The sequence below is a fragment of the Coturnix japonica genome, chromosome 11, assembly GCF_054131305.1.
Source record: "Coturnix japonica strain WE chromosome 11, WE-NBRP24, whole genome shotgun sequence".
Classification (NCBI taxonomy): Eukaryota; Metazoa; Chordata; class Aves; order Galliformes; family Phasianidae; genus Coturnix; species Coturnix japonica.
The window spans coordinates 10,795,434-10,819,819 of NC_140673.1; the positions used below are offsets into that span (position 1 = coordinate 10,795,434).

Genomic DNA, 24,386 nt, shown 5'->3' on the forward strand with positions numbered 1-24,386 from the left:
TGTTGTCATCAGCACCATCACTACAGCAAAGAAATACTTTGGTCAAGGGAAGCATGAGAACCAAGTCAGAAAATGTTTTTAGTAGTTTTTCTATACATTTAACTTTTCAACTAAGGATGGAAGCATTCATATCAAACAACCAACATAAAGTTCCACAAACATCATCCACCAGCAGCAGAATTGTTGATCTCCAATGATATTAGGAACTTGAATTATTTGCAGATCATCCCACATCACATTTGAGCAAGGAAAAATGCACAAGTGCAACTGCTGGAGGAAGAAAGCCGATCCTATCCCCAACCACTGATCCACTTCTCACAGATCAAGTTCATGATCTATTCTACTGTGTGTGGGGGGGGGGGAGGGGGGGAAGAAACACAGGTAAAGGTACATCCAAGCCTTAGAGGTTGCTTTGGGGAAATGAAATTAGATTAGTGTCCTTTAAAATACTTACATAAATAATATGAATTATTCCTCAGTTCTAGAATTGGAAATTATATCATGGCAGTGATGCAGGAAAATAAGACAGACTGGTTGTCAGGTCAAACAGACTAGAACAGTGATTTACAAACTCGCCCTCCCTGCAATGCTGTCTGTGTATTTCAGGCCATCTTTACAAAGTTATTTCCAAGCATATTATCATGTGTTATGTCTCAAAATCAGTGCAAGATCATGCATGGTATGAGCATGGGGAAAGAACCTACAAGCCACTGCTATAGACAGCCTCATCTCTATTATTTTCCCGATAACGAAACACCCTACATGCATAGACCTAATCTACATTGTCATACAGTGCAAAACAACACAATAAAACAATCTTATCTGTAGAATGAGTGCCCACTGCCATTTGTGAAAACTTACCAGGAGGAGATGAAAAAGAGATGATGCGAATATAAAGGTCACTACTTTCTATATTCAAGCTAATAGCAAGAACAGGTTTGTAACTACTTTGCTAAAGCATCAACTGTTGTTTATATCTTTTTTCATTTTTCAATCCTTACTTTACGCTGTCAGATAACACAAGTAACACTGGACAATTTATTTACACTATGGTAACTGCAGCTATAGAATTTTAACAGCATTATCTCCATTTTTCATTTCTGATTTTATACTTCAAAAGCAATGTGGGATTTTGGGTAGAGTCTCACCCTTTCTGACCCCAATAATTTCAGACTGGAGATCATCCCTATCTTACATGGCATTTACTGTATTACTACAGATGGCACTGCTAGTCCATTCATTCCAGCCTCACATATCCAGCTATGATTTGCAGGCCACTCAGAAGGGGAACACAGGGAGAGGAAGGAGGCAGGGAGCTGCACCACCAGCCAGGCAGTGCCATGCCACGCAAATGTAGGTCAGGAAGCTGAGAACAACCTCAGTTTTGTACCCAAGGCAAGAATGAATTTAAAGGCCTTCCATGGCAGGAGGCTGGGGGAGGGCTGCAGAGAGCAACCTTGCAGCAGGTCAGTTAAAAAAAAAAACAAACCTTGAATGTGAAAAAACAGAAGAGTGAAATGAAAATAACCACAGCAGCTGACCAACCCCACACAGGTCAAAAAGTATACGTGTCCCATATAAATAGGGCAGCCTTAGTCTTAAAGAAAAGCATCATGAGGCCAAGTTAGGAAGCATTCTTTGAACTTCTAGTGATGAGCACTTGCATTTCTCCACTCCTAGAGAAAATAAAAGTTCCTGTGACTGAACTTCTAGCTTGTGCTTCCAGAACAAGCTTTCTATTACACTCTGAGCCAAAGCACTTACAAGAAATGATGTGATGGCATGAAGAGATGGTCAGAAATTACAAAGAGGCTGTATTACATACAGGAGCGCCAACAGAATCAAGTCATAAGCACAGAGAACTCCATCAGTTTTCCCTAGGACTTGCATTTCATCCCTAAAGAAGGCATTTGCTACATTTCTCATTTGTCTCTAGTTAACCTGAAAGAAAGCCAGGCCTGGTACAATGTACTACCTTCGCCTCATAGTGAAATGACTGCATAAGAATTCAGCTGAACATAGGATAGAGATGAAAACTACCATGTTGCCGTTCTCATATTACCATGGCAACAGTTAAAAGCTCCCTTCAGCAGTTAAATCTGACAGCTTTCACAATAACACTAACTGGATGATAGTAATGATGCATTGTGCTCCACAAGCCAACCAGTGCACAAGTCAAACCATGGGGTACAAACCACTCACTGCCTGTGGTCAAAGTGTTCTGACCAAGATAGTAACCTCCAGTTACTTCTCTCAAAACAAGTCCCTCCAGCACAGGGAACGCTCATGGCTTACAGTTTCATGTAGTCTCTAAGGTTTCCATTTGAATGCTTAAGTCATGCACAGATGCTGTACCGGGTAGAGAAGTCAAAGTTGCTGAGAAATGCTTGATGGGAATGTTCTCAAAGGGTTCCATTCACCTGGGAATGCATGAGAAAAGAAAACTCTTTCTACAGAGTGAACAAAATTGTTGCTGCTGTCTTTTCAGCATCATTTGCCTGAGCAAGGAGGAGGAAGTGGCAGTGGCTGGTGTCTTCCTAGAATGCCTACCGACATGTAACCAACACAGACTTCTTCAAATAAAAAAAAACACTCTGCCTTACTGAGGGCCAAAGTATGCTGATGAATATGAAAATCCTCTGAAGATAAGCGCATCAGGACAATCTCATCTACCTCTTCCTAGCCTATTTAAGTTTTATCTAATATTAACGGACATGTTAGCTCTTGAACATCAATATTCCGTGAAGCACTCACTGCAGTCTTCCAGATACTTAGCTTGGGTATGATGGAAGAGCCCCTACATATTTACCTCATTAGAAAGAGAAGCGTGTGAAGCATTACTCACCCTAATGTTCTGTGAATAACAGGGTTGATTCTGTCTTGCAACTGATTCAATAGAAAGAATACAAGAGAACAGAGAACAGCCTGCAAACCTTAAAAGCTCAAGATTTCCTAAGATGACAAACAGATCAGAGGAAATAGTTATGTTTGCCACCATATAAGAAGTCTTCAAAAAGTTCAGTATTCCCAGTTCTTCCTGTTGATTAACAAAGTTCTGTATTACATTAAATTTTCTTTTTAGAAGTCTGTGCCAACACAAAAAATGCTGAATTCCTCCACTCTTGAGAAGTCAACAACATCCTTCTTGGGGAAAGGCCAAGAGTTCCCACATCACAATAAGCCCAAGGCTTAAAACAAGAAAAACTGACTGCCACAAGAAATGTTTTTTTAATACAATACCAAACAAGTCACCAAGGAAAACAAGAACCAAACCCACTGCCTTTATTAAAAATTTAACATATCCAGCATCTAAAAGACATCAGGTCTAATAGAACATAAAAAGAGATTCTAGGTTTCTTTCATTCACCACCAATGTCATCATCTCTAAACCAAATAGGAATCTGGCACATAAAGAAGAGCTACGTCACAGTTAAAGCCTGTTGTGCCATAATATATAGGTTGATGCGACATAAAACAAAATGAATCACAGGAAAACGCCATCTGTGACTCAGTCTAAAATATTTTTTTTTATGTAAAAAAAAAAAAATGGAGTATTGCCACTTACTGCAAATTCCAGCCTTTTTATAGGCATTCCTCCCAAGTCCACCTAGGCACAGATTTCTCTAGACATAAAAATTCAACTAACCAGCCTTGTGAATCATGAGAATAACCAATTTCCCATTATAACATCTTTGAATAATTTAAAGCTGTGTATTTATTTTTTTGGTTTTTTAACTTGGGAAAGAATAGTATTTTTATGTCAAAACAACATAGAGAAACAAGACCGTAATTTAAGCATGCTCTTCACATTACTTAAGACTCTAAAGTAAGACTAAATATCATATACACACCTGAGGGGACTACACATCTGTTCCTCAAAAGGCAAATTGCAAAGCTTATGCTGTTAGCACCATGAAGCACATCGAAAGGGGAATAAAATAAAAATAATTAAATTACATGGTTCCTAAGTATAAACAAACCTTCAGCTGAGAAGGTATTTACAGTAGTGTTCCTCCTGATGTCATGAGAAAACTATCTTCCAAATAGCAACTTATTTTTAAGAGCAGATGCTCCATTCCTGGAGGCATTCAAGGCCAGGCTGGATGTGGCTCTGGGCAGCCTGGTCTGTTGGCTGGCGATCCTGCATACAGCAGGTGAGCTACAACTACATGATCATTGTGGTCTTTTTCAACCCAGGTCATTCTGTGATTGTATGATTAATCTGATTGTTTCACTAAATTCAACATGGTTAATTTGCAAAACAGCCAAACCATATTAATTTAAATATTTGTCTGTTTTCTGAATTCTCAACATGGAAAACAGAGATACCTAGATTAAAAAGAATGATAGATAACCACAATTGTTCTATTTTTTTAGTAAGCCTGCTTGCTACATCCAGAAAACATACTATTTTTCCCTCTCCATTTTTATTCTCTTTGAGAAATGGATGCTGAAAACAACTTTAGACATCCCATTTCATTAATGTCAAAAAAGCAATAACAGCTTTCTCCCATTAATTCTGGGGACTCCATTCTTAAGTACAGTATAATGCTGCCATTTCATTAAAAGAGAAAGGAAAAGACCAAGTCCCTCAAGCACGTTTTCCCTTACACCATTTTCTAATAGTAGATGTTAAATGATTCAAATGATTTTTTGTTCAAAATTTCACACTAGCAGAGAAGAATAGAAAAACTCAAAGTACACAATCACACCTCTTGCCTGCCTCCTATTCATCACAAGACTTCACACCTGTGAGTACACACTTTCTGTGAGCACCATCTTTTGCACACATTCTACAGATCACAACTCTTGGAGAAACATTAAATTTGTTGCAATGCAAGAGTCTTTATGACAACCAGGCTAATATTAATTGGTTACCTCTTCTGGTTCCATAAGAGAAATATCTCCACAGCTTGTATTTGCAGTTTTTCCTGCAAAACATATCTGACCTGGAAGAAAGCCATTTTTCCCCATTTCTTATCATGATGTTGTCTTGGAGTTGCATTCACACCACTGAGAAGCTGGTATTTACAGAGAGCTATACCGAAACAAATTACAACTGCTTAGAAATTCCTTATTTGTCAGGAATTGCAGGTGATTTGTGCCTGAAGTATTAATACAATGCACTGACTTATAGAAGAGCTGCGTAAGCTTTTCTCTTCTAACTTTTTCATATACCAAGGAACCAAGTCATTTTTTCCCCAATTTTTCAGCACAAGCTCCAGTTTTTCAGCAAGAAAGCTACTAAAAATGCTGGTTCTTCAAAATCTCACCACCTGAAATGGTATTCCAGAAAGAAATACACATGGTCATAAACTAGTGAAGTACTTCTGCATCTATGCTCCAGCCTCTAATTAAGAAAAACTGGAGTGCTGGGCAGTGTCTGTGTGCTGAGAGGACTGATATAAGCATGCCAAGAGGGTGAAAGAGCTGGCCTTCACCCTGCTTATCCAGTCCAGATATATAATGCAAGGTGGCAGATAGCTTCCATTTTTTTTCCTGTGACACTTACAGACTTCCAAGCAAAAATAGCTTCCAGTATTTGCTGAACACATTTCACACTGGCTTTGTCAGTTACTTAAAATGAAAAATTACCACAATGAGATGAGTTGCCACAGAAAAAAATAATAATAATAATCCATTTCCTACCAAGGCCAGCTAAATAATTTGGCTTTTCATTTGTATCAGAAACAGACAAACAAGAGCTTGTCCTGAGCTTTTGGAGAGTGAACAAAAACAGAGTTCTTCTTCGAATGGACAATAAAGCTTTCTTTTCTTGCTGCCCTACTTTCTTTCTTTGCCAGGAAGGAAGATGCCATTTCACAGCCCAACATTTTCACAATATAACAAAAAGATGCAGTAACCCTGTGCAACTAAGAGACTTCCTTAAGATGTGCCATGAAGAGTGAAGCGCTTTTCCAAACAAAACCCATAACAATCTCTGCACCCAAACACCCCAAGAACACACTAACAGCATTTTTTCTCAGGGAAAAATGCCTGTTTTAGCCTGCAACATATGGACATTAATTCCCTAAATGCAGCTTTTTTTGAAGACTGCATTCTGAAACGATGACACAAATCTGTCTGTTCCTGATAAATACGAATGTAGAGCTTCTGCATTTTCTGTGCAACACTTTGAAAGTGTCTGATAAGCTATATCAGATGTCCCAGAATTGGTCACATATTGTAGACCAACCGATTCTGGCATCAGATGGAATTAAACTGAGCCAAATGGACTGGCTTCAATGGTTTGCCATGGAACAGCACAGAGTTCAACAAGTACAGAAAGAACATAGTAACTAAATGGAGGTCATAAAACAAAACAGTAGAATTACTTTGTAGCTACTGTGTTACTATTAACACTTGGGTATTCTGACACTTCAGCAGATGTTAGAAAGTACATCCCTCTTACCATTCAAATGAAGGAGAAAAGATAAGAAACAAAGGCAAGCCACGCTTAGGGGAAAAAGCTACACAGAACAAGCTCAGTAAAATTAGGTAAGAAATTCAATCCTAAACCAGGCATATAGCCAAATGAGAAGAAAAATTTTAAATGGCAGGCTTATATTGATCAATTTAAGTAGGAGGAATAGGTGTTTCATTGCATAATGAAAACACAAGTTAAATGTGAAAGGAGAGACCATAATCTAAAATTAGACATCCACTGCTCTTCCATTTCCTATGCCATTTCCTATTGCCTTCTCACCTGGAAGTCCTCACACACTCTACATGGAAGTGAAAGCAAAACAGACTACCCTTGGGCTTCCTCGGCAAAATAAAAACAGAAACAAAAATGACTGAATGTTTTTGAAAAGCAAGTGAAGAACAATATTCACGTGATGGAAATTCTAGAGCTTCCAGATTTACTACTACTCATTTCACATGAAATCCAAAAAAATCTTGGATTGTATACACTGGAAAAGGCACCATCTTCATATAGCAGTTAATAACACCATTGTCATTCAACAGAATCTGTTACTACCTGGATGGAAGAGGACTGCCAGTAGAATTTTATTTGCCCATCTAATTCAGATGATAGCTATAATACTATGTAACCTAACAGCGAACGGCACTGAAAACAATGATCCAAGAAACAGGAGAAGTGAACGAGATAAGCAGGAAATACATGAGACAGCCTTGCACAACTGCTCAGGATGCAGTGGGTTCATTCATGATTTAAATGTTTATAAAAGATTCAAGTAAAAGTGAGAGGTCAAAGCATATTAATTTAAATGCATGCAATTTCCCCACAAACTTTCCAGTGCAGGAGTAAGTTGGTTTTTCCTCCACTGTAAACCAAGGAAATTAAACCCCAGCTAACTAAAGTAAATTTATTCCTAAAGACATCACCAGCCAATGGCAATTTTATGCTTTATAGCTTATGAATGTTGATGCTGTACACTTTGGTAATTTGCTTTAATTTGCTTAAGTGCCTTGATCCATATACAGCCTTAAGGAACACTCACATATTGCCATAATAGATAGTATCATTCTTTGTATTGATGAGAAAAGGCTCTTTCTGAATGGCAGAACTATCAAGCATTTGTACTAATAGGAAAAAGATGATTGTTGAAAGCAAGTTGCTACTGATTCATAGTCACTACACACACGCATTCAGATGACAACAGTTCTGCCCTGGAAAGACCTGAGGTGTTTAAATGGAAAATAAGTGGAGCTTTTAACCATTTAGAACAAAGTCTGCACTGGGAAGAGTGGAGGCTACAAACAGAAGGCTGGAGGAACATGAAGATCCCTGAAGGGCTCTGACTGACTGAGACTCAAAGGGAATACAGAAGTTTGAGTTTCAGACACAAGGGAGGTGTTTTCCCACCGACAAAGCTGCACACAGCTATGGTCTCTAAACAAAATGAGAATCCAGGAAAACTAGGTGCTGAAAAGGGCAGAGAGCTCAAGGACAATCTGTTAAGCACAACAGATCAGCAGCAGGCTGAAGGCTACAACAGCTGACCACAGGCTAGGATTCATTTGTATAAAAGAATGCCTGGGAATGCAGCTGGAAAGCACAGCAGATCGGAGATCAGCCCCTCATACAGCAGCACAGCAGTTAGAAATAAGAACAGGTTTGGACAAGGTTTTATCAATATCGAGGTAACAATCAAAAGAATTCAAAACTGAACCCAGATTTCAATTTGCGTGGGCTTATTGTGCAGAAAAATCTTATATTAAAAAGAAACAGGGAATTAAGAAGCAATACACAACTTAGAGTCATACTTATATTTATACTGAAGTATAAAGATAACTGAGGGTTGTTAGAGAGAATGGGCTCTTAATAAGGACAGGAAATGTCTTTTTCCTCCGTTAAGATTACATCACAAAGCACAAGAACTCAAATGACTGAGAGCTCCCCCTCCTTCCCAATAAACCTTTCTGTAAAGAGCAATTTAACTGCAAGCAAAATATTTTTCTCACCACCTTCACACTTTCTACACGATTTTATTCTGCTTTTTACCCTTGAGAACATCTGCCCACACCATCAGCTTTTAATCTTATGGACAGAATTAAGCATCCTTCTGGGGAATGTGATAGAAGCGAAAAATGGTGAATTCTACTCAAGCCAGAATTCATATTTTGTTTTCTGTTGGTTTTGTTTAAATCAGGACATATTCCTCAGAGCTGTGAACATTATTATGCCACACATACAAAGTATCAGCATATCCCTACGCATTTTAATGCTGTTTCAGTATGACTTCGCTAACGCAGCACTTCACTAAATTCCTTTAAGTTTGCCCAATGTTAAATGTCAGGTTTATCAACCATTTCCACTCCCCTTACAATAGCTTCAGAAAGTTCCACAACATCCTTAAAGGTATGATTTTTATTCATAACCAAGAACTGCCACAACTATTAGTATATTAGCAACCGCTGTTAACTTATGATATGTTCTTGAACTTCACCTGGAGGATTTAAGCTGTTTATTACTTTTAGTATTACCTTCCTTCATCATAACTTCACATAAAGGAGTGACAATACTTGGAAATATTTTCTATATGCTGTAGAATTTCACCTGGAATGCATTTCCTGCATACAGATTGTTACTGTACTCTCACTGTTTAAAATATGCATGTGCCAATAGATGCTTCTAAGAGGATTAGAATTCACACAATTTGATAATGTAACTTAACTACAGGCACCTTTCCAGACAAGAAAATTAAAGGACATGAAGAATCTCGCTGGGAATTGCCAGAGGAGCAAATATAGGAAATATACTGAATAGCATCCTTGCCGCACATTATTTATATGAATGCCTACCCTTATTAAATATTTATTGCATCCTAATGAAGGTGAGCAGAATACCTGATGATTCTTTCATTAGCACAAATGGAAGTTGCAACAACAGATACATTTACAAAGGTTGTCAGGGATCGACATGAACTTGATTTACACGACCAAATGTTATGATATTTGCAAAACTTGAGCCAAATGTAAGAATACCCTTTGAAATGACATAAAACAATAGCCCAGGTAATCCAGCATCCCCTTAGTTTTTACTTTCTAAGATAGAAGAGCATGTAGATAGTAATGCAAACATGTATTTCACCGTTCTAATCTGAACCTCTTCTTCTGTTTGTCTGGATTTTTATTTTATTTATTTATTTTTGTAGATTCATCATTTTTCAAGACTTAATTATACAAGTAAAACTTACTATAAAATGAGTGGTATGTAACCCATGTGATTGCTAAGTTATTTGCTATAAAAAAGATATGTCTGAAGGCCTTCCATAAAGCCCTTTCTCCATCCAGAAGCCTTTTGTTTTACTTAGTAACCACAAAGGAAAAAAGATGAATCAGGCAAGCTGTTTTTTCCTAATGATAACTGAATTTCATTTAGACTTCAGTATTATCACAGTCTGCTTGCCTGACTCACATCAGCCACTCCCAAGGCAACTAAGAAGTAAAGCAGAGTAACACCACTATAGGATGTACCTGAACCTTCCCAGTTCCAAACGAAAGCAAGAGGTTTTCATTCTCATCAGAACACCCATGTGTTAGCAGCCTGCTTTACTAATGTTCCTCCCCTCCTCCCACAACATTTTCTCTATCTACTTTCCAGTTCAAGTCTAACTTGAAGCAACGTATGTGTTTTTGTTTTTTTTAAATCTTTGTCAAGTTTTATGAAAATCACCAGCTAGAGAAACAAGAGGCTCCAGTTAAAGCCCCCAAGGAAGGAAAGGTGGGCAGCCCTTTTCAAAACAGCAGCACCAAGCCACCACAAAGCACACACCTGCACTGATCAGCTGCATATCCCTCCAGGCTAAAGCAGAGCACGAGGAGATACCACCTGACCTAAGTAGAGGAGAGGTGATTCCAGAGGAAAAACCACCATTTGCATTGCCTATGAATAAACCCATAATTCCAAAATAAATACACATTTGAAATTTAAAGCACTATGAATTCACAGCAACTACAGTTAACAAGAAACCATCTTACATCACTATTACGGGGCTTAGTCACGCAAGGTTTGGCTTCACACTTCCTTTTTAAACCCATGTGTAAAAGCACGTCTGTTGCTTATGCATATAACCCACTCATACACCTTCATGCAGGAAAAGTGTCTGCTTTCAATCTTGAAAAGGGAGCAAGATATTTTAACTCCAGTAACACCTTACATCTTCTGAAGCAGCCAACCAACTGAATAGTTCCTAAAACAGCCTGCCAAATGTAATGCTGACATAAAGCAAAATAACATCATATTTTGTTAATATTCATACTATACCGAGTTTAACCAGAAGTTGTACATACTAGCTAATCAGGAGGCGTATTTGTGAAAGAAGCAGCAGTTATTGTCTATTTATCGTTTTATTTACCAATTTCAATATACCAACTGCTTTGGGTAACTTAGTTTTAGACACACACTGTTTTAAATAGTAAGTACTAAAGATGAGCAACAACAAGAAATCTGTGAGAATCTCCTTCACATGTTAGTAAAGAAACGTTGGTTTTCTTCTAAGAAGTTCACATTCACACTGTGCACGCGTCTGTGCAAAAATATTAGAAACCAGACTGTCTTTGCCTTGTAGGTATCTTCAGGGATACATCTCAAGTGGCAAACATGCATGTGACTTAGAACAATCTCTAAACTAAGATAATCCAGAAAAACTCACTATGTTTTGGGAAATAAAGCATGTGTAAAATAGGACGTGATGAATGACAAGCAAAAACAGACACACACACTGACACATAGACAGGCCTCCCTGCCCTCCAGACACACAGTATCTTCTGAAGGTTTCAGAGGAATCAAGACTAAAGGCCCACCTTTCCAGCAGCAGTGATGGAAGTAGTTCCTGTGATAGCATATGACTCAGTAAAAACATAAATGCAGCTCCAGATGGCAGCTCTGCAGAATGCAATCATAGGTATATTCCAGAAGGTACAATCAGCATTGCCTAAATGCTAGTTGAGTGAGCCATAACTAACACAGAGTTTTTTAATATTGTCTTTACCGCCATTTACCTAATGAGAATACCTGTGCTGAAACAGAGCATCCAGGACCACTGACAGCAAATGTGATCATGCCAGAACTCTGCCTATACGTACTTGTCTCATCAGAAGCACACAACACTTCCAAGTATCCCAAAAAAGATTATGTGGATTCAAATACAGTAACATGTGGCTACACCAAAGGCAGATGAACACACTGACTTATGTGGAACCAAAAAACTGCACAGAAGTAGAAACTAATATACGTCCTGCCTCAATCAATCCACTCTCAAATAATACAAGAACGAACTGCCTCAAAGGATTCAATGCATCACCTACTTTGCTATTCTGACGGGATCTTCAAACCACCAGTGATGTTGCACTATGTTAAACAGTGCTGAATGACATCATTTATAGTTTATCCCTGAAACAACTGACACTTGCCTTTCAAGACCCATCTCAGTTGTGACCTCTACAGGTTTGATGTGCTTAGACCTGAGTAAGTACTACATCTGCCTTCCATACTTCTGTGCCAAGAACACCCTATAACATGCTCCTTGTAAAGCATGCCTGTAACAGCAGCTAACAGTTACATCTGTTAAGTTAAACCTACAAAGAAAGCCTCCTGCACTTAGACATCCTTTGGCTGGAATCAGAATGCTGACAGAGAAGAGTTCTTACAGAGAGGATGAAACAAACACACAGCCACAAGAAGGAAAAGGAGGTGGACCTTTAAAATAATAACTCCAGAACAACACTCACAAATTAGAACTACAGTCCAAGACATTCAGATAGGGCTTTGACAATAAGGAGAAAACACAGACTTGATGAAAACAAAAGCTCAGGGGAAAGTTTGCTCTGGCTTAACTACTAAGTATCAGTAAGCTCCTTGAGTAAAAGGCACACAAGTGTGGGCTTAGTGACATGCTCCTTATTGCTTAAACAAGTCAAGCTATCCTGCCTTCCATGCTCAGAAAAAGAAGGTACAACAATAATGCAATGTTGCACAAACAAATACACCAAGCAGAGAATTTGTTCCGACAAAAACTGAATTACCTTACTCCATTAAGAGGAAATATTTGCTAGAGTGTCATATGGTCTAACACCAATAGCATATAAGCAGAGAAGGACATCTTGATTCGGCCATCTCAAATTAGCTACACCAACTCCTTAGCCAATCAATAACTATTTGAGGTCCAATTTTGATTTAGTCTCTCTCTTGTAAATTGAGAAGCATGTTAAGCTTCAGAAATGTGTTACAGCTGCTATTTAAAGGCAACAGGATAGTAACCTATATAATTATTGTAGCAAACGTGGATGAACTTGGAGAAATGGCAGTGTAAAAGTACAATACTGCTTTTTGATCCCCCATCTTTCTCATGCTTATTTCCATCTCTTTGCTCTTCCACATTCCAAATGCCTGCATAGCCTGCTGTCAGGGACCTAACACGTTCCTTGTCTCCACCTTTCAGTTCCCACAATAAGTAAATACAAATGTCACTAAGACCACGCTAAATCCAACTGTAAGCCTCCTAACATGCTGCCTGAAGGCTCCGCACATTCATAGTTCTGCCTTGCTGGGACTTTGATATCCTCAGGCACTATTTAGTCAGAACACTGGCAACAATTGTTATAAATGTTATGGAAAAAAAAAACAGAATTAACAATTTCTACTGAAACAACAACCTCTGCTTTAAATGGCCATGACCCCAGTTCCTTAATGATCAATTTCAGATACACCTCAGCAGAATGGTAAAACCTTCTTAGTGATATCCATTATCTCAATTGTTAAGAATGGGAGGATAAAATATGCTTTTATCCAGACATCCTTTTGGAAAGGTTCCTAAGACCTATATGGTATTCAAATACTGTGAGTATATTTGAACGCTACACAGTAGCTCCATTGTTTCATCATATCAGGAGGAATTTGCTGACAAACTGTCAATTGAAGACACAGCCATCACATATTTAGTAGATACTTGGACTTAATTTCTAGAAGGAAATACATTGACAACACTGCCTAACAGGTAAGCTGTGGAAAGTGCATGATGTTTGGGTCAGAACAATTTAGACAAATATAAATGTCTGTAGCTCGAGGTCAGCTAGCATCACTGCACAATGCTCTATAAAACTTTTATTAATAGCTTAAATCTCAAAGTCCAGAGAACTACAAACAAAACTAAGCACCTTTATGGGATGCAAGCTGAAGTCAGGTTACACTAACAAAGGCAAACAAAATTTGCAGACAGTTTTATTTGAGGTCATGTCTCCCAATAAGGCTGACTGCTGGGGCAGGACAGTCCTGGCTCAAAGCAAACAGGGCAGAAGAGTTTCTTGCAGGGGCACTCACAGAGCTAACAAAGCAGCCAGGAACATTCAGCTTTAGGTCAAGACAGGTTCTAGCAAGTCATCTTAAAATTCATATTAAGAGTCTTTAAGGCACTCAAGTGCTTTTTTAAGTAATGCTCTGTGGGTGCCCAAAGTTCCAGTTCAATGTATAGTCAGAGATTCTTTGGATTCTCATACTTTTCACTCCTCTATTTAAACTCCTCAAGGACCTGAGGAGCACACCACAAGCTCTCCTGGCATGCTGACACAACCAGGTTTTACACAGAACAGTGACTTCAGACACATTCATTCAGTAACAAAGCTATGTGGCCTGAGCTCTCACTCTTTTATTCAGTGGCCAACAGAGAAAAGCTCAGCTTCCAGATGTGTGACTTGTTACACAACATCCCCATTTTTTCTTGCATTTGCAGTTCTCAGACTCTAAACCTATTATGAGGAACAAAACAGGCAGTTCTATTGTATAATGCCGTACAATAGCAAGATATCTTGGCACAGATATACATGATTTACAATCACTGAGAAAATGAGTGCAGCACTGTTCAACCTAGCATTTTCTTGAAAGCAGCATTTGTGTGTCATTTTCCCCAGTTTTTATCAACTTGACTGTTTATGCTGAAACTCTTTAAGGGAATCTTTATTTAATGTTTGGAAAACAATCCGGGCAGTAAAATGCCAACCACTGAAATGACTGTACGGAGCCTTTAGCATGTAATAGTCTTTAGCAAACATGCATTTCATTTGCTGTTACTAGAGGAGAAAGGCACAGGCCACAAATAAGGCCTGCTGGTCTGTTGCTCCAGAGCACTCTAAGAGGGCAGGAATACCATGAGGCTGCTGGGCGAGTGGCTCAGTGAGATCCATCTCCAGCTCAAGGACTCTCCATTTAGTGCTCAAGTTCCAGCTCTTGGTCCTGACAGACTAAGAACAGGTGGTCACATCCCAATTAATTATGGATAAGGAGACTTAAAAAAAAATTACAAGTCTTATGAAAACAAAAGCCTCTACCCCAAGCATCATTTGTGGAATGCTCTCCCATTATGCAATTATTACAACACGTTCCTCACCCTCTTTTGCTGATTAGCAGCTCTATGCACAGAGCATGCACAGAAAGAGGTTGGGCTCACAAAACAGGAGCCGTGGGCAGGCTGACCTTACACTGGTGTGGGGAATAACTTGTGCATTGCACTGCTTCAGAGGCTGTTGCAAGCACTTCCAAAGAGTCTCTTGTTTTGCTGACACATCCTTCATGAGTTAATACTCAAAAGACTGAGCAAAAACTGCTGAAAACCACTGCTGACCTTAGAGTTGTTAAACATATTTCCAGTTCTTTCGAAATGAAGCCTGTTTGTACCATGGCTTATTCTGGGACAACCAGTTTTGTTACTAAGTACATTACCTCAATACCTCAGAGAACTGTTATATCCACCTGCTTACAGAACACAGAGAAAAACAAATGCCAACAGTTATTTCTGGTTGTGTACAAGTGCAGATGATCAATGACAGATCCCATTAGTTACAGAAAAACAATAGACAAAGGGAGCTTCTGTGCTTCCGCAGCTTTGATTACTGAAAGAAAATAGAAATTAGGAAAAGGGGAGTGTCCCAGCAATTAGGAAAAGCAAAGTAATTTCCATGAGGAAGGCCCTACTGCAGTAACACATAGATCTATTTTGCTTGCATCCAAGTTTCTATCACTCTGAGTTATGGCTGATGGTCGGGACTCCCACAGATGAAAGAAGCACAAAGCCTTCCAAGGGGCATCAATCTACTCCTATCTCCCATATTAAAGTCATGAAAACTTAAATTAATAATAAAATTAAAAGACATAAAACAAGCAGTGACTACATTTGTCATGGAGAAACAAACACTACTTGCAAACATACAATCAGTACAAAGCAAGCTCTCAGCTTTAAGAGGAAGTGCTTTAGCACCCATCTATAAAATCCAGATTTACCAGATACATACAGAAGCAGCAACCTCTCCAGCATCCTAAAACAGATACAGATGAGACAGCTTATTTGTTCTGATCTTTGCATCCGAAGCTGCTGCAACAGTTAAGTACTTCATAATTCCTACTGACAGTAAACACTAGTCTGAAATTTAATTATATATAATATATATATATATATATAATATATATATCAAGAAATGGCAACAACCACCACCACCCAGGCCCACTTTCTAGGCTTCCTGAGGATACTAGCTTAGCCTCAAAGCTAGCATTTCCCTTCAGTAAAAAGTAAACAGTGAATGCCCTGAACCTGTCAAAGGCATACATGTATGAAAGACAATGTTGAGAATATCAGTTTAAAATTCACTCAGCATTCCCTTGCATCCTTTACGGTACAAAATTATTAGCAATTTATCTTCTGCAACTCCACACCTCTTATTTGATCCATTCCAAACACTAAACTATTCTACTTAATGAAAACCAACCAACCTAGAGAAACAACACAGAAGCTGCACTGCCATATAGAAAATTATGCTTAGATATGAAATAATCTGCAGGTAGACTGGGCTGCACAGTTTACATGCTGCTGGGCTTGTTGAGCTACTATCACTAGCTTGGTGGTTTCCAAAGCATTATCTGCTCAGGCAAACAGAAAGTGCCCCAGGTATTATCAAAGATGCCTCATTACAAACAATTCCAGGTCCAGAATAATGAAACCACGGCTTCATAAGAATTCATTAAATACGTCAGCTCTTTCTAAGACAAAGTAAGCGCACCAATTAAGCAAAAACCCTGTTGCAGGGAAGAACTGCCAGCAGCACAAGTTATTTTAGCTGACATTACTTCAAAAGAGCCCACCATTCACCATCTGTTCTGGCACAAGTTTTGAATGCTAAGAAAGTTTCCAGCATCACTGATGAAAAGAAAGCGGTGGAAATGCAGAAGTTTGTTTTGCTGTTAACAAGAACAAGCATACAGGACAACTCAGATTTCAGCAAGAACAAATATAAAAAACAGAGCTCTGCACATTTCATAAAATGAATTCCAAAGAATTACACTAAGGCATGCAGAGCCAAGGGGAAGACACGTTGGGAAGATAAAAGGAAGCAAATAAGAGACATCTTGCAAATTTTACATCCTAAGTGGGCGGGCAGCTCCAGGCAGCGGGTCAACAGTTTGCACTGCAGGTAGTTAATCATATGGCTACCAAGTTTTACTGGTTGCTAACAAGATGGATACTTTTGAAAACTAGTGGCTCCAACCTTTTGAAGGGAAAACTTGCCATCAAAATGAACTGCGCAGATCAGACTAAAAAAGGTAAAGGTCAAGGAGCAACAAGGAAGTCAAGGGAATGAGTGCAACAGGGAAAACAAAAGCAGGGATAGATTGTATTACCAATATGATTGTATTACCAATATGCAAACGCTCAAATGAACTACTTTATTAGGTTAAACCATCTCCTTTAATATGCAAGGTGGAAACTACAGCAAAAACAGTAAGAAAAAAGAGTGAAAATAAGTTACTTGATTCACCTGTTCTGAAGTAATACTCTCTAAAAGCAAATTATAAATGTCTTTCCAAAAACTTTTGGTGAAATCTCACTTGCATGACTAGTTTTCTCTTCTCTGTGTTCTAAAAGAAGGCTGAATTTAACAGGAAATGGTAAAGAAAGCTGAGATAGGTATCGAAAACTTACTTCACAACATGATTTATTTAACCAAGCCAAAAAAGAAGTCTTATGAGAAGGACTGCACTGCTCTTTGTAAGAACATCAGTGAAAACAAACACCACAGAGGAAGCAGAAGAGCTATTTAAAATGAAAGCAATTAAATAAAAGTAAGCGCTTCAAAGTTCACTCACCATTCATCTGGAAATCAGAGGCCTGAGGTTTCAATCTAATGATAACCTGCCTAGCAATTCAAGCCCATTAAGATCATGTTTGATGAATTCACAAATAAGATAATACAAATAATTGTTACTGTGCAGATGGCAGAGAAGATATCACATATGTATCACATTTACATTCCAACACTATACTCCAGTTTGCTATGATTTGGCCAATGAGAATTAAAATACTTTACCATAAATTTGGGGGAAGAAGATACTTCCCCATTCCCTCCTACATTTATTTTGCATTAAAAACAGAAACACACACCTATGAAAAGAACTGCAAAACCACAAAGTAGAATTTGCCAACTTGTAGGAAATTAAGTATTCTGTACATAAATCTGAAGAATAAAGATTGGGTCTATGTGATTCCATCACTGTGAGAAAGTCTGGACAAAAACAGATGAACATTTCCATGCCATGTCATTAATCGATTCCTTCTCTCCATCCCAATATGGAAAACCAAGTCAGTATGGCACCACAACGTAGGAATGAAGTAAATAACAAAGTTACCTCCTTAATAGCTTGTAAGTCAATTTAAACAGCTTGATTTTTAATTCGCAACAACAACTTGAAACAGACTTGCAGCACCACAGAAATGTGGATCTAGTATAACACTGCTTATAAAGCAGCCTTAATTCATGTAATGGAAAAGAACAAATCTTTGGACTTAATAGGTTATTTTCTTCCCTTTGCTTCTTAATTCATCCACAAACAACAGTGCTCAGAAGTAAATTGACTCCCTCCTTAAAATGTTGACATCCAATTATTATTATTTTTTAAATATCTTAAGAGTCGAAAGGAGGTTGGATATGAAGGGCTTAAGCAAAAGCTTTTAAACAAACAAGAAAAGGCTTTAAATGATTTTAATAAATTTACATTCAGAATACCATTTTATGTTAGATTTAATTGTGCAAACTACAAACAGTGCAGGGATTTAGGAGAGTATTTAGTACTGTTGATTCATCAGATTCATATAGGTATGCAGATGGCAAAAACTGTAATGAGGGCTCTGCATTAGTTCTGTAGCATCTGTCCTACTCATCAGCAGATCAGAACACTATTATTTTGAAAGCATTCAACCCATTTCCATAAAAGCAAAGAAATGTTGGCCCCAGAAATTAAGAAGCCTGTTCAGGGATATCTCATCTTTCTGTGTAACAATCCCCACCGACAGCATGGTTAAGTCATACAAAAGAAGTCCACTTCACTAGGCCAATAATGTTCAACAGTAATACAGGTAAAAATTCTTCTGACATTTATATTTATTTTTATTAAGCACGGAGTAGGAAAAACAGATACTCCAAAAATCTTTCTCTGGAGCATAGTTTCATCAGCTATGAAAGATGTCCTTAACAGGAATACATAAAGCTAGACAAAATACCAGTCAACAACAAAAAGGCTGCACCACCACAAGACAAACTTGCCAGGAAAGTCTCCCTATTGAAAACCTTCAGACAAAGCCCCAACCAAAACTTTTATATGAACCCACTGAATCAAAACACGTTTCACCTTCCCACATAAAAAAAGCAATCATTACCTCTATTAATCAAATGAAATACTTTACCTTAGGTATAGCTGACAAGAAATACATGACTTCTATAAAACACTTTTAAGAAAAAACCTTCAGCTTACCGTTACAGACTTCAGAGTCATTCCATGATAGGTGCCCATGGTATCAATTTTAAAGCCCTCCGTTTCTGCAAAGCAAAAGAGTCTCCTGTAAGTCATTACAAGCACAGTGACATAGTTTTTAAGTGGACAACATTAGGAAAATAATTTCAAGTATACTTCTAAGTAACACATATTGTTGTTGCAAGTAAACATTCTGTTTACACTACAAAACCTGGATAGTATTTAGGAAATCTATTTTCTTTAGGCACAGCTCCACTTGGTATTTCTGCCTTCTGTAACCACAGTGAGCTGCTCCTGCCACATGCAATCTTCTAGAGAAATGATGTAAGTTTGAATCTTTGTAGCATATAGAATACTATATGCAGTATTATATGCATGCAGCGTCAGAAGTTCACTACAAAATGGAAAAGCAACCCATTCTCAGAATGCATTATACTGCAACAGTATGAATGCAAAAACATGCTCCATTAGAAACTGCTTTACCAAAGGTAAAAATCACAGCCACTTCACATGATAAATCCACGTCTTCAGTGCATTAAAGCAACAACGTCATTATATGATACACACACAACAGAATTCACATAAGCTCATGTTACTAAACTCAAAGCAATGATAATTTGTTGGGGGTTGTTTTTTAGTTTTGGAACAGCACAAATTGAGCCTTAATAAAACAGTGCACCAAAAGCCTGCAAGCAATCAGTGACTAACCCTCCTTTTTGAGTTTGCAAAGTCCTTTTCTGTCCTTCCATTCTCAGTAATATACAACCTAAGTCAGCCACTAGAATTTGTGGTAAAACTCTTCTCCGTTTACATTCTCTAGTTTCATATCCACTGTCAGTGGAATCAAGCAACCAACAGCTTAATTAAATTCATTCTTAAAATGTTACAATAACCACTAGTCTCCAGAAATGGACACGATAACCCCATCGACACAATAGCTGCGAGCATATGTATAAACCTAAGCAACTCCTGTTCTGTTTCCAGCTAGTAAAGGTACTTGATACTGCACAGAAACCCCTACTGGGAACTGGAATATTACACTGTCTTCACAAAATTCATAAGCATACAAACTTACAAAAGTAACACAGAATCAAGTTTAATGCTTCTACTCCAGCCTACAAGAAGTTGAAGAAAAACATCAGATTTTCAACCACGTTAGAGCTCCCTGTGTTTACCATGAGCAAATTAAATGGAAACCCACACAACCCTGACAACAATGCAATGTCCTGGGACACATATCTGGTTGTTCATCCTTTCTTCCTTTAGATCAGGAAGATTATCATACAGTTACAGGAAATGAAGCAGAAAAGTTCTCCAGATTTTATGGCTCTCTATTGCCTACAGAAAGATACCCAAGAGATCAAAATTGATCATACTTTTCTCACTGCAGAGATGGATATCTACTTCCTGAATGCTGCTTTGGGTTTTCTATCAGACCTACCACCAACTCCCATGCAGAGAATCTCAGTTGTTCCACTGGTGCCATCTACCACGTCACAGGCCATTTCTCCACCACACTGCACCAACTGACCTCAGCTCCATCCCTCATTTATCTCAGCTTTTCAAAATTTTCCCCTTCTGTTGGACTTAACATTTTCCAACCACACAGAGTTAATTTTGAGAAAGCAAAATGCAAGTACAGACCTGAGTACTACCATCTTTACTATGAAAAGAAGGTTTCCTTTGTACATTGATATCGCCTTACCTTTCCCTCTGAGTTTAACATGTAATTGCTCACAGCTCAGTGCTAAATATAATGTAGCTCATCTGACCAAAATTTACATGGATAAAACTTTTCTTGGTGATACTGGTCACTGTTTCTGAGCAAGGAGCATGTTAATATTACATGGGGTGCTCGAGGCCTTGCAGAGTGCTGGGTAGAGCTCCCTCCCTGAAGCTGAAGGGATGCTTTTACTGACCTGGTGTGAACAAATCAGTGATGTACCATCTAGGACAACAGTTGCTTCTGGCTTGCAGACAATTACTGACAGAGGAACCTTTCCCCTTTCCCAACTGGCCTACTACCATTTCCTCCTACCTCAAACATAAGTTCACATCCATTTCAATCAGGTAGCCCTTAGCAATACCAGCAAGCAGCACCCCTGCCATGCCAAGCATACCTCAGTTCCTTCCCTCTCAGCACAAACCCTGGTTCTATCATTAGTTCTACACATTTATTTTCCATTTCAATTATTTCTTTCCACCAGGATCATTACCTGCTTTGTCCCTAATAAAACCGTGTGCTCCTCCCGAATTAATGAAAAAACTAACCCATGACTCCATCAGCACCACAAAGCGAATAAAAGCCCACAGAGCCAGCAGCACAGTTAGAAAGTAAATCAAAGAGGAGACAAAAACCTAGCAGGGAATCAGCCTCTGTTCAACCTCTAATGGTTTCATCTTTTAAAGAGGAAAAAAAAACCAAAACACTACTTCAGTTCCTTATAGAATCTGCTCTGGTTCATGCAGTGAGCCACAAGAGCCACTGAACACGGCCCTGGGTCTCACCAACTTCCTGCTCCCAAGCTTTATGCCAACCCTTCCTCCCAGAAAGAGGAGTTACTAGGATCCAAAGAGCCTGCTGGTACCTCAAGCATGTTAGAGTAGGCTTCTAGCCTGCTGAACATTTCCAGCACAGATATAGGCCTTCCAATGCTATTTAACAACTACTTAGGAGGTAAATAAAACATTTCTGATCACCAGTAAATAACAGCATAGTGCCTCTGCTATTTACTTATTGATTAATGTATATCTAAAATAAATGACATGGCCAAAAGAGAATATGGGTGTCCACACAGATTCCTGCAAACAGTTACCACAGCCACTATGAGGTATCCAAGGGACGCCAGAGCCTGCTACCTGCAGACAGGGTTGGGTCAGCAGAAGAAACCACCTCCTAAACAGCTCAACAGCACTCCAATTTCCTGCCTCCAACTCTTAAACAAATGACGAATGAGAGTTAAGCAGTGGCAGCTTCCAAATAACCACAGCAACCCTCTTAACTGACAACAGCACGGACACTATTTCCTTGGAAGTTTCTCCCCGATCCTCTCAATCATCTCATTTTCCATGTGATAATTCTAGCAGTCACTTGAAAAAATAGACACTGCTGACTGCGGGAGACCTGTCACTTCTACATTCATACCATTTTTAGAATGTCATAATAGTTTCTATGCACGGCAACTTCAGTTCCACACCCAGCATACAGCCTATGCAAAGCAGACAAACGCTTCCAAGTCAGGAACTCCACAGTAATGGCTTCATTCCCATTTCAAAAATTACTGAGTCTGTTAGCCAGCCTTCCACAGCTGCTTGTAGAAGACATTCAAGGGCCGGGACAAAAGGCAGAGTGGGATTTTTTCCAGAGCATTCTCTGAGGGTAGAAGCTGACCCTGACACAGCTGCTCAAAAGCACTCCAGGGACATAAAAGGACCCATAGGCCACAGTAAAGAGGAGCAGAAAACCAAGCAAACTGGAGCACCAGACATGCTCCCACCATTCATTACTATAAATGCTGCACCCTGCCCTCCAACAAAGAAGAGAAATACAATGCATTTTTTCCTGTCCCTTCCTCTTCCAGCTCAAACCTGCGCTGCTGAGTCATGCAGCAGCACAGCCATAAAAATATTAACACCCAGCTGAGATTCAATTGGCAACTCCAGCTCCAAAATTATAGCTTCACTGATGAAAAGTGAGCAAAGAGTTAAATTTATCAACTATCTACCAAGTAAAGGGTATTTAAGAAGAGATTCTTCAAGAACGGCGCCAAGATGGCAAAGCTTCAGATCTCTATTTTTAAACGTTGAATTAGAAGCAGAACTGCTAAAAAAGCTGCTTGAGAGTCTTCAAAAACTTTTTTCCTCCTCTAAGACTACAAAATAGTTGGGCTATCACATAAACTTCATTTAAGTAAAAACAGCACACATGAAATATTTACAAGAGTAAAGAATGCAAGCAAAACTTATCATTAATGTATTGCAGCAAAAGCATTACAACTCTTCCTGTTTGCCAAATATAATCTGTTTTATAAACATACCAGCATTGTTCAAATCACCTTAATCAAGATACGTCTGAAACCAAGATCTCCAGAGACCAAACAAAACAACTACTGCATAATCAGTTCCAGTGCTTCAAAACAAACTATTACCAGCTGACATTAAGACTATCTATTCCCCTCCAGTTATTGCACTTATTATGATCACAATTTCACACTTCAATGACCCAAAAATCATCAAAAGAAACATACTTTTTCTATATGGTTCATCACTTGGTACCTTTCTAGCATCATCATATATCAACCCAAGTGCTTCTCTCACTTAAAAGATACCAATTACATTTCCTAATGAAAATATGCACAGTGATGCATCAGCTTATTAGACTGATCATATTCTCCATCATCACATAGACAGATGTTCAATTTCCTCACATATGAGTATTAAAGCTCCAATAGGCTTCCATTCACTTAAAGCCTACTGCTCTGTGTAAATCTAGGTCACTCGACATTTTGATTTTACACCTGCTGCAGCTCCAGACATTCAGTGCCAACAACTAATTCAAGCTCTGACACTTCCACAAAGAATAATAGTTCTAAAACACTTTGATTAACCTGGTTCTGGAAGGATGTTCAGGCAAAAGACAGAAAAAAACAGTTTGCAGGAACATGGCTCTGAAAATCTGGAAGCCCAAATTTTAAGACTTTGCTTTAATTTCGTTCTATGTAACAGACTTTAGAACACTCTGTTTTAGAATTGTTGCCTAACAAGTAAACCTGAAGTTTCAAGCTGTAACACGGAAAAGCACAGCAATAATAGGAGGGCAGCAAAGTCCTAAGCTGCAGTAAGTGAGAAGTCCAAATCCATCAGCTGTAGGCACAGAAACAAAGGAAGAAAATCTACTCAGCCCTGCAAGGCCTCAGGTACACAGGAATCTCTAGTGAGATGCCCATATCTCCACTGCCAACCCTTAAATGAGGTCTGGGAAGGGGTGGATCCTGGCTCCAGCCCTTCTGGTTACTCAGGTACATCACATGCAGCTGAGCTCCCCTGGGCTGGCCCTGCCTTCCCACCAGGTGCTCAATCACTGCTTCAGGCTGTGACTCAGCGTTTCCACTACAGGATCCTAAAT

At 38.8% G+C, this 24,386-nt stretch overlaps 1 protein-coding gene across 1 annotated transcript in view; it reads right to left on the reverse strand.

Moving 5' to 3' along the window:
* The window catches only part of CDC73 (cell division cycle 73), a 96,301-nt gene that overhangs the window by 47,881 nt on the left and 24,034 nt on the right, over window positions 1–24,386 (reverse strand). The window contains exon 10 of the mRNA XM_015869437.3: window positions 19,262–19,326. Within this exon, the coding sequence (XP_015724923.1) occupies window positions 19,262–19,326 (65 nt within the window). The remainder of the gene's footprint in view (window positions 1–19,261; window positions 19,327–24,386) is intronic.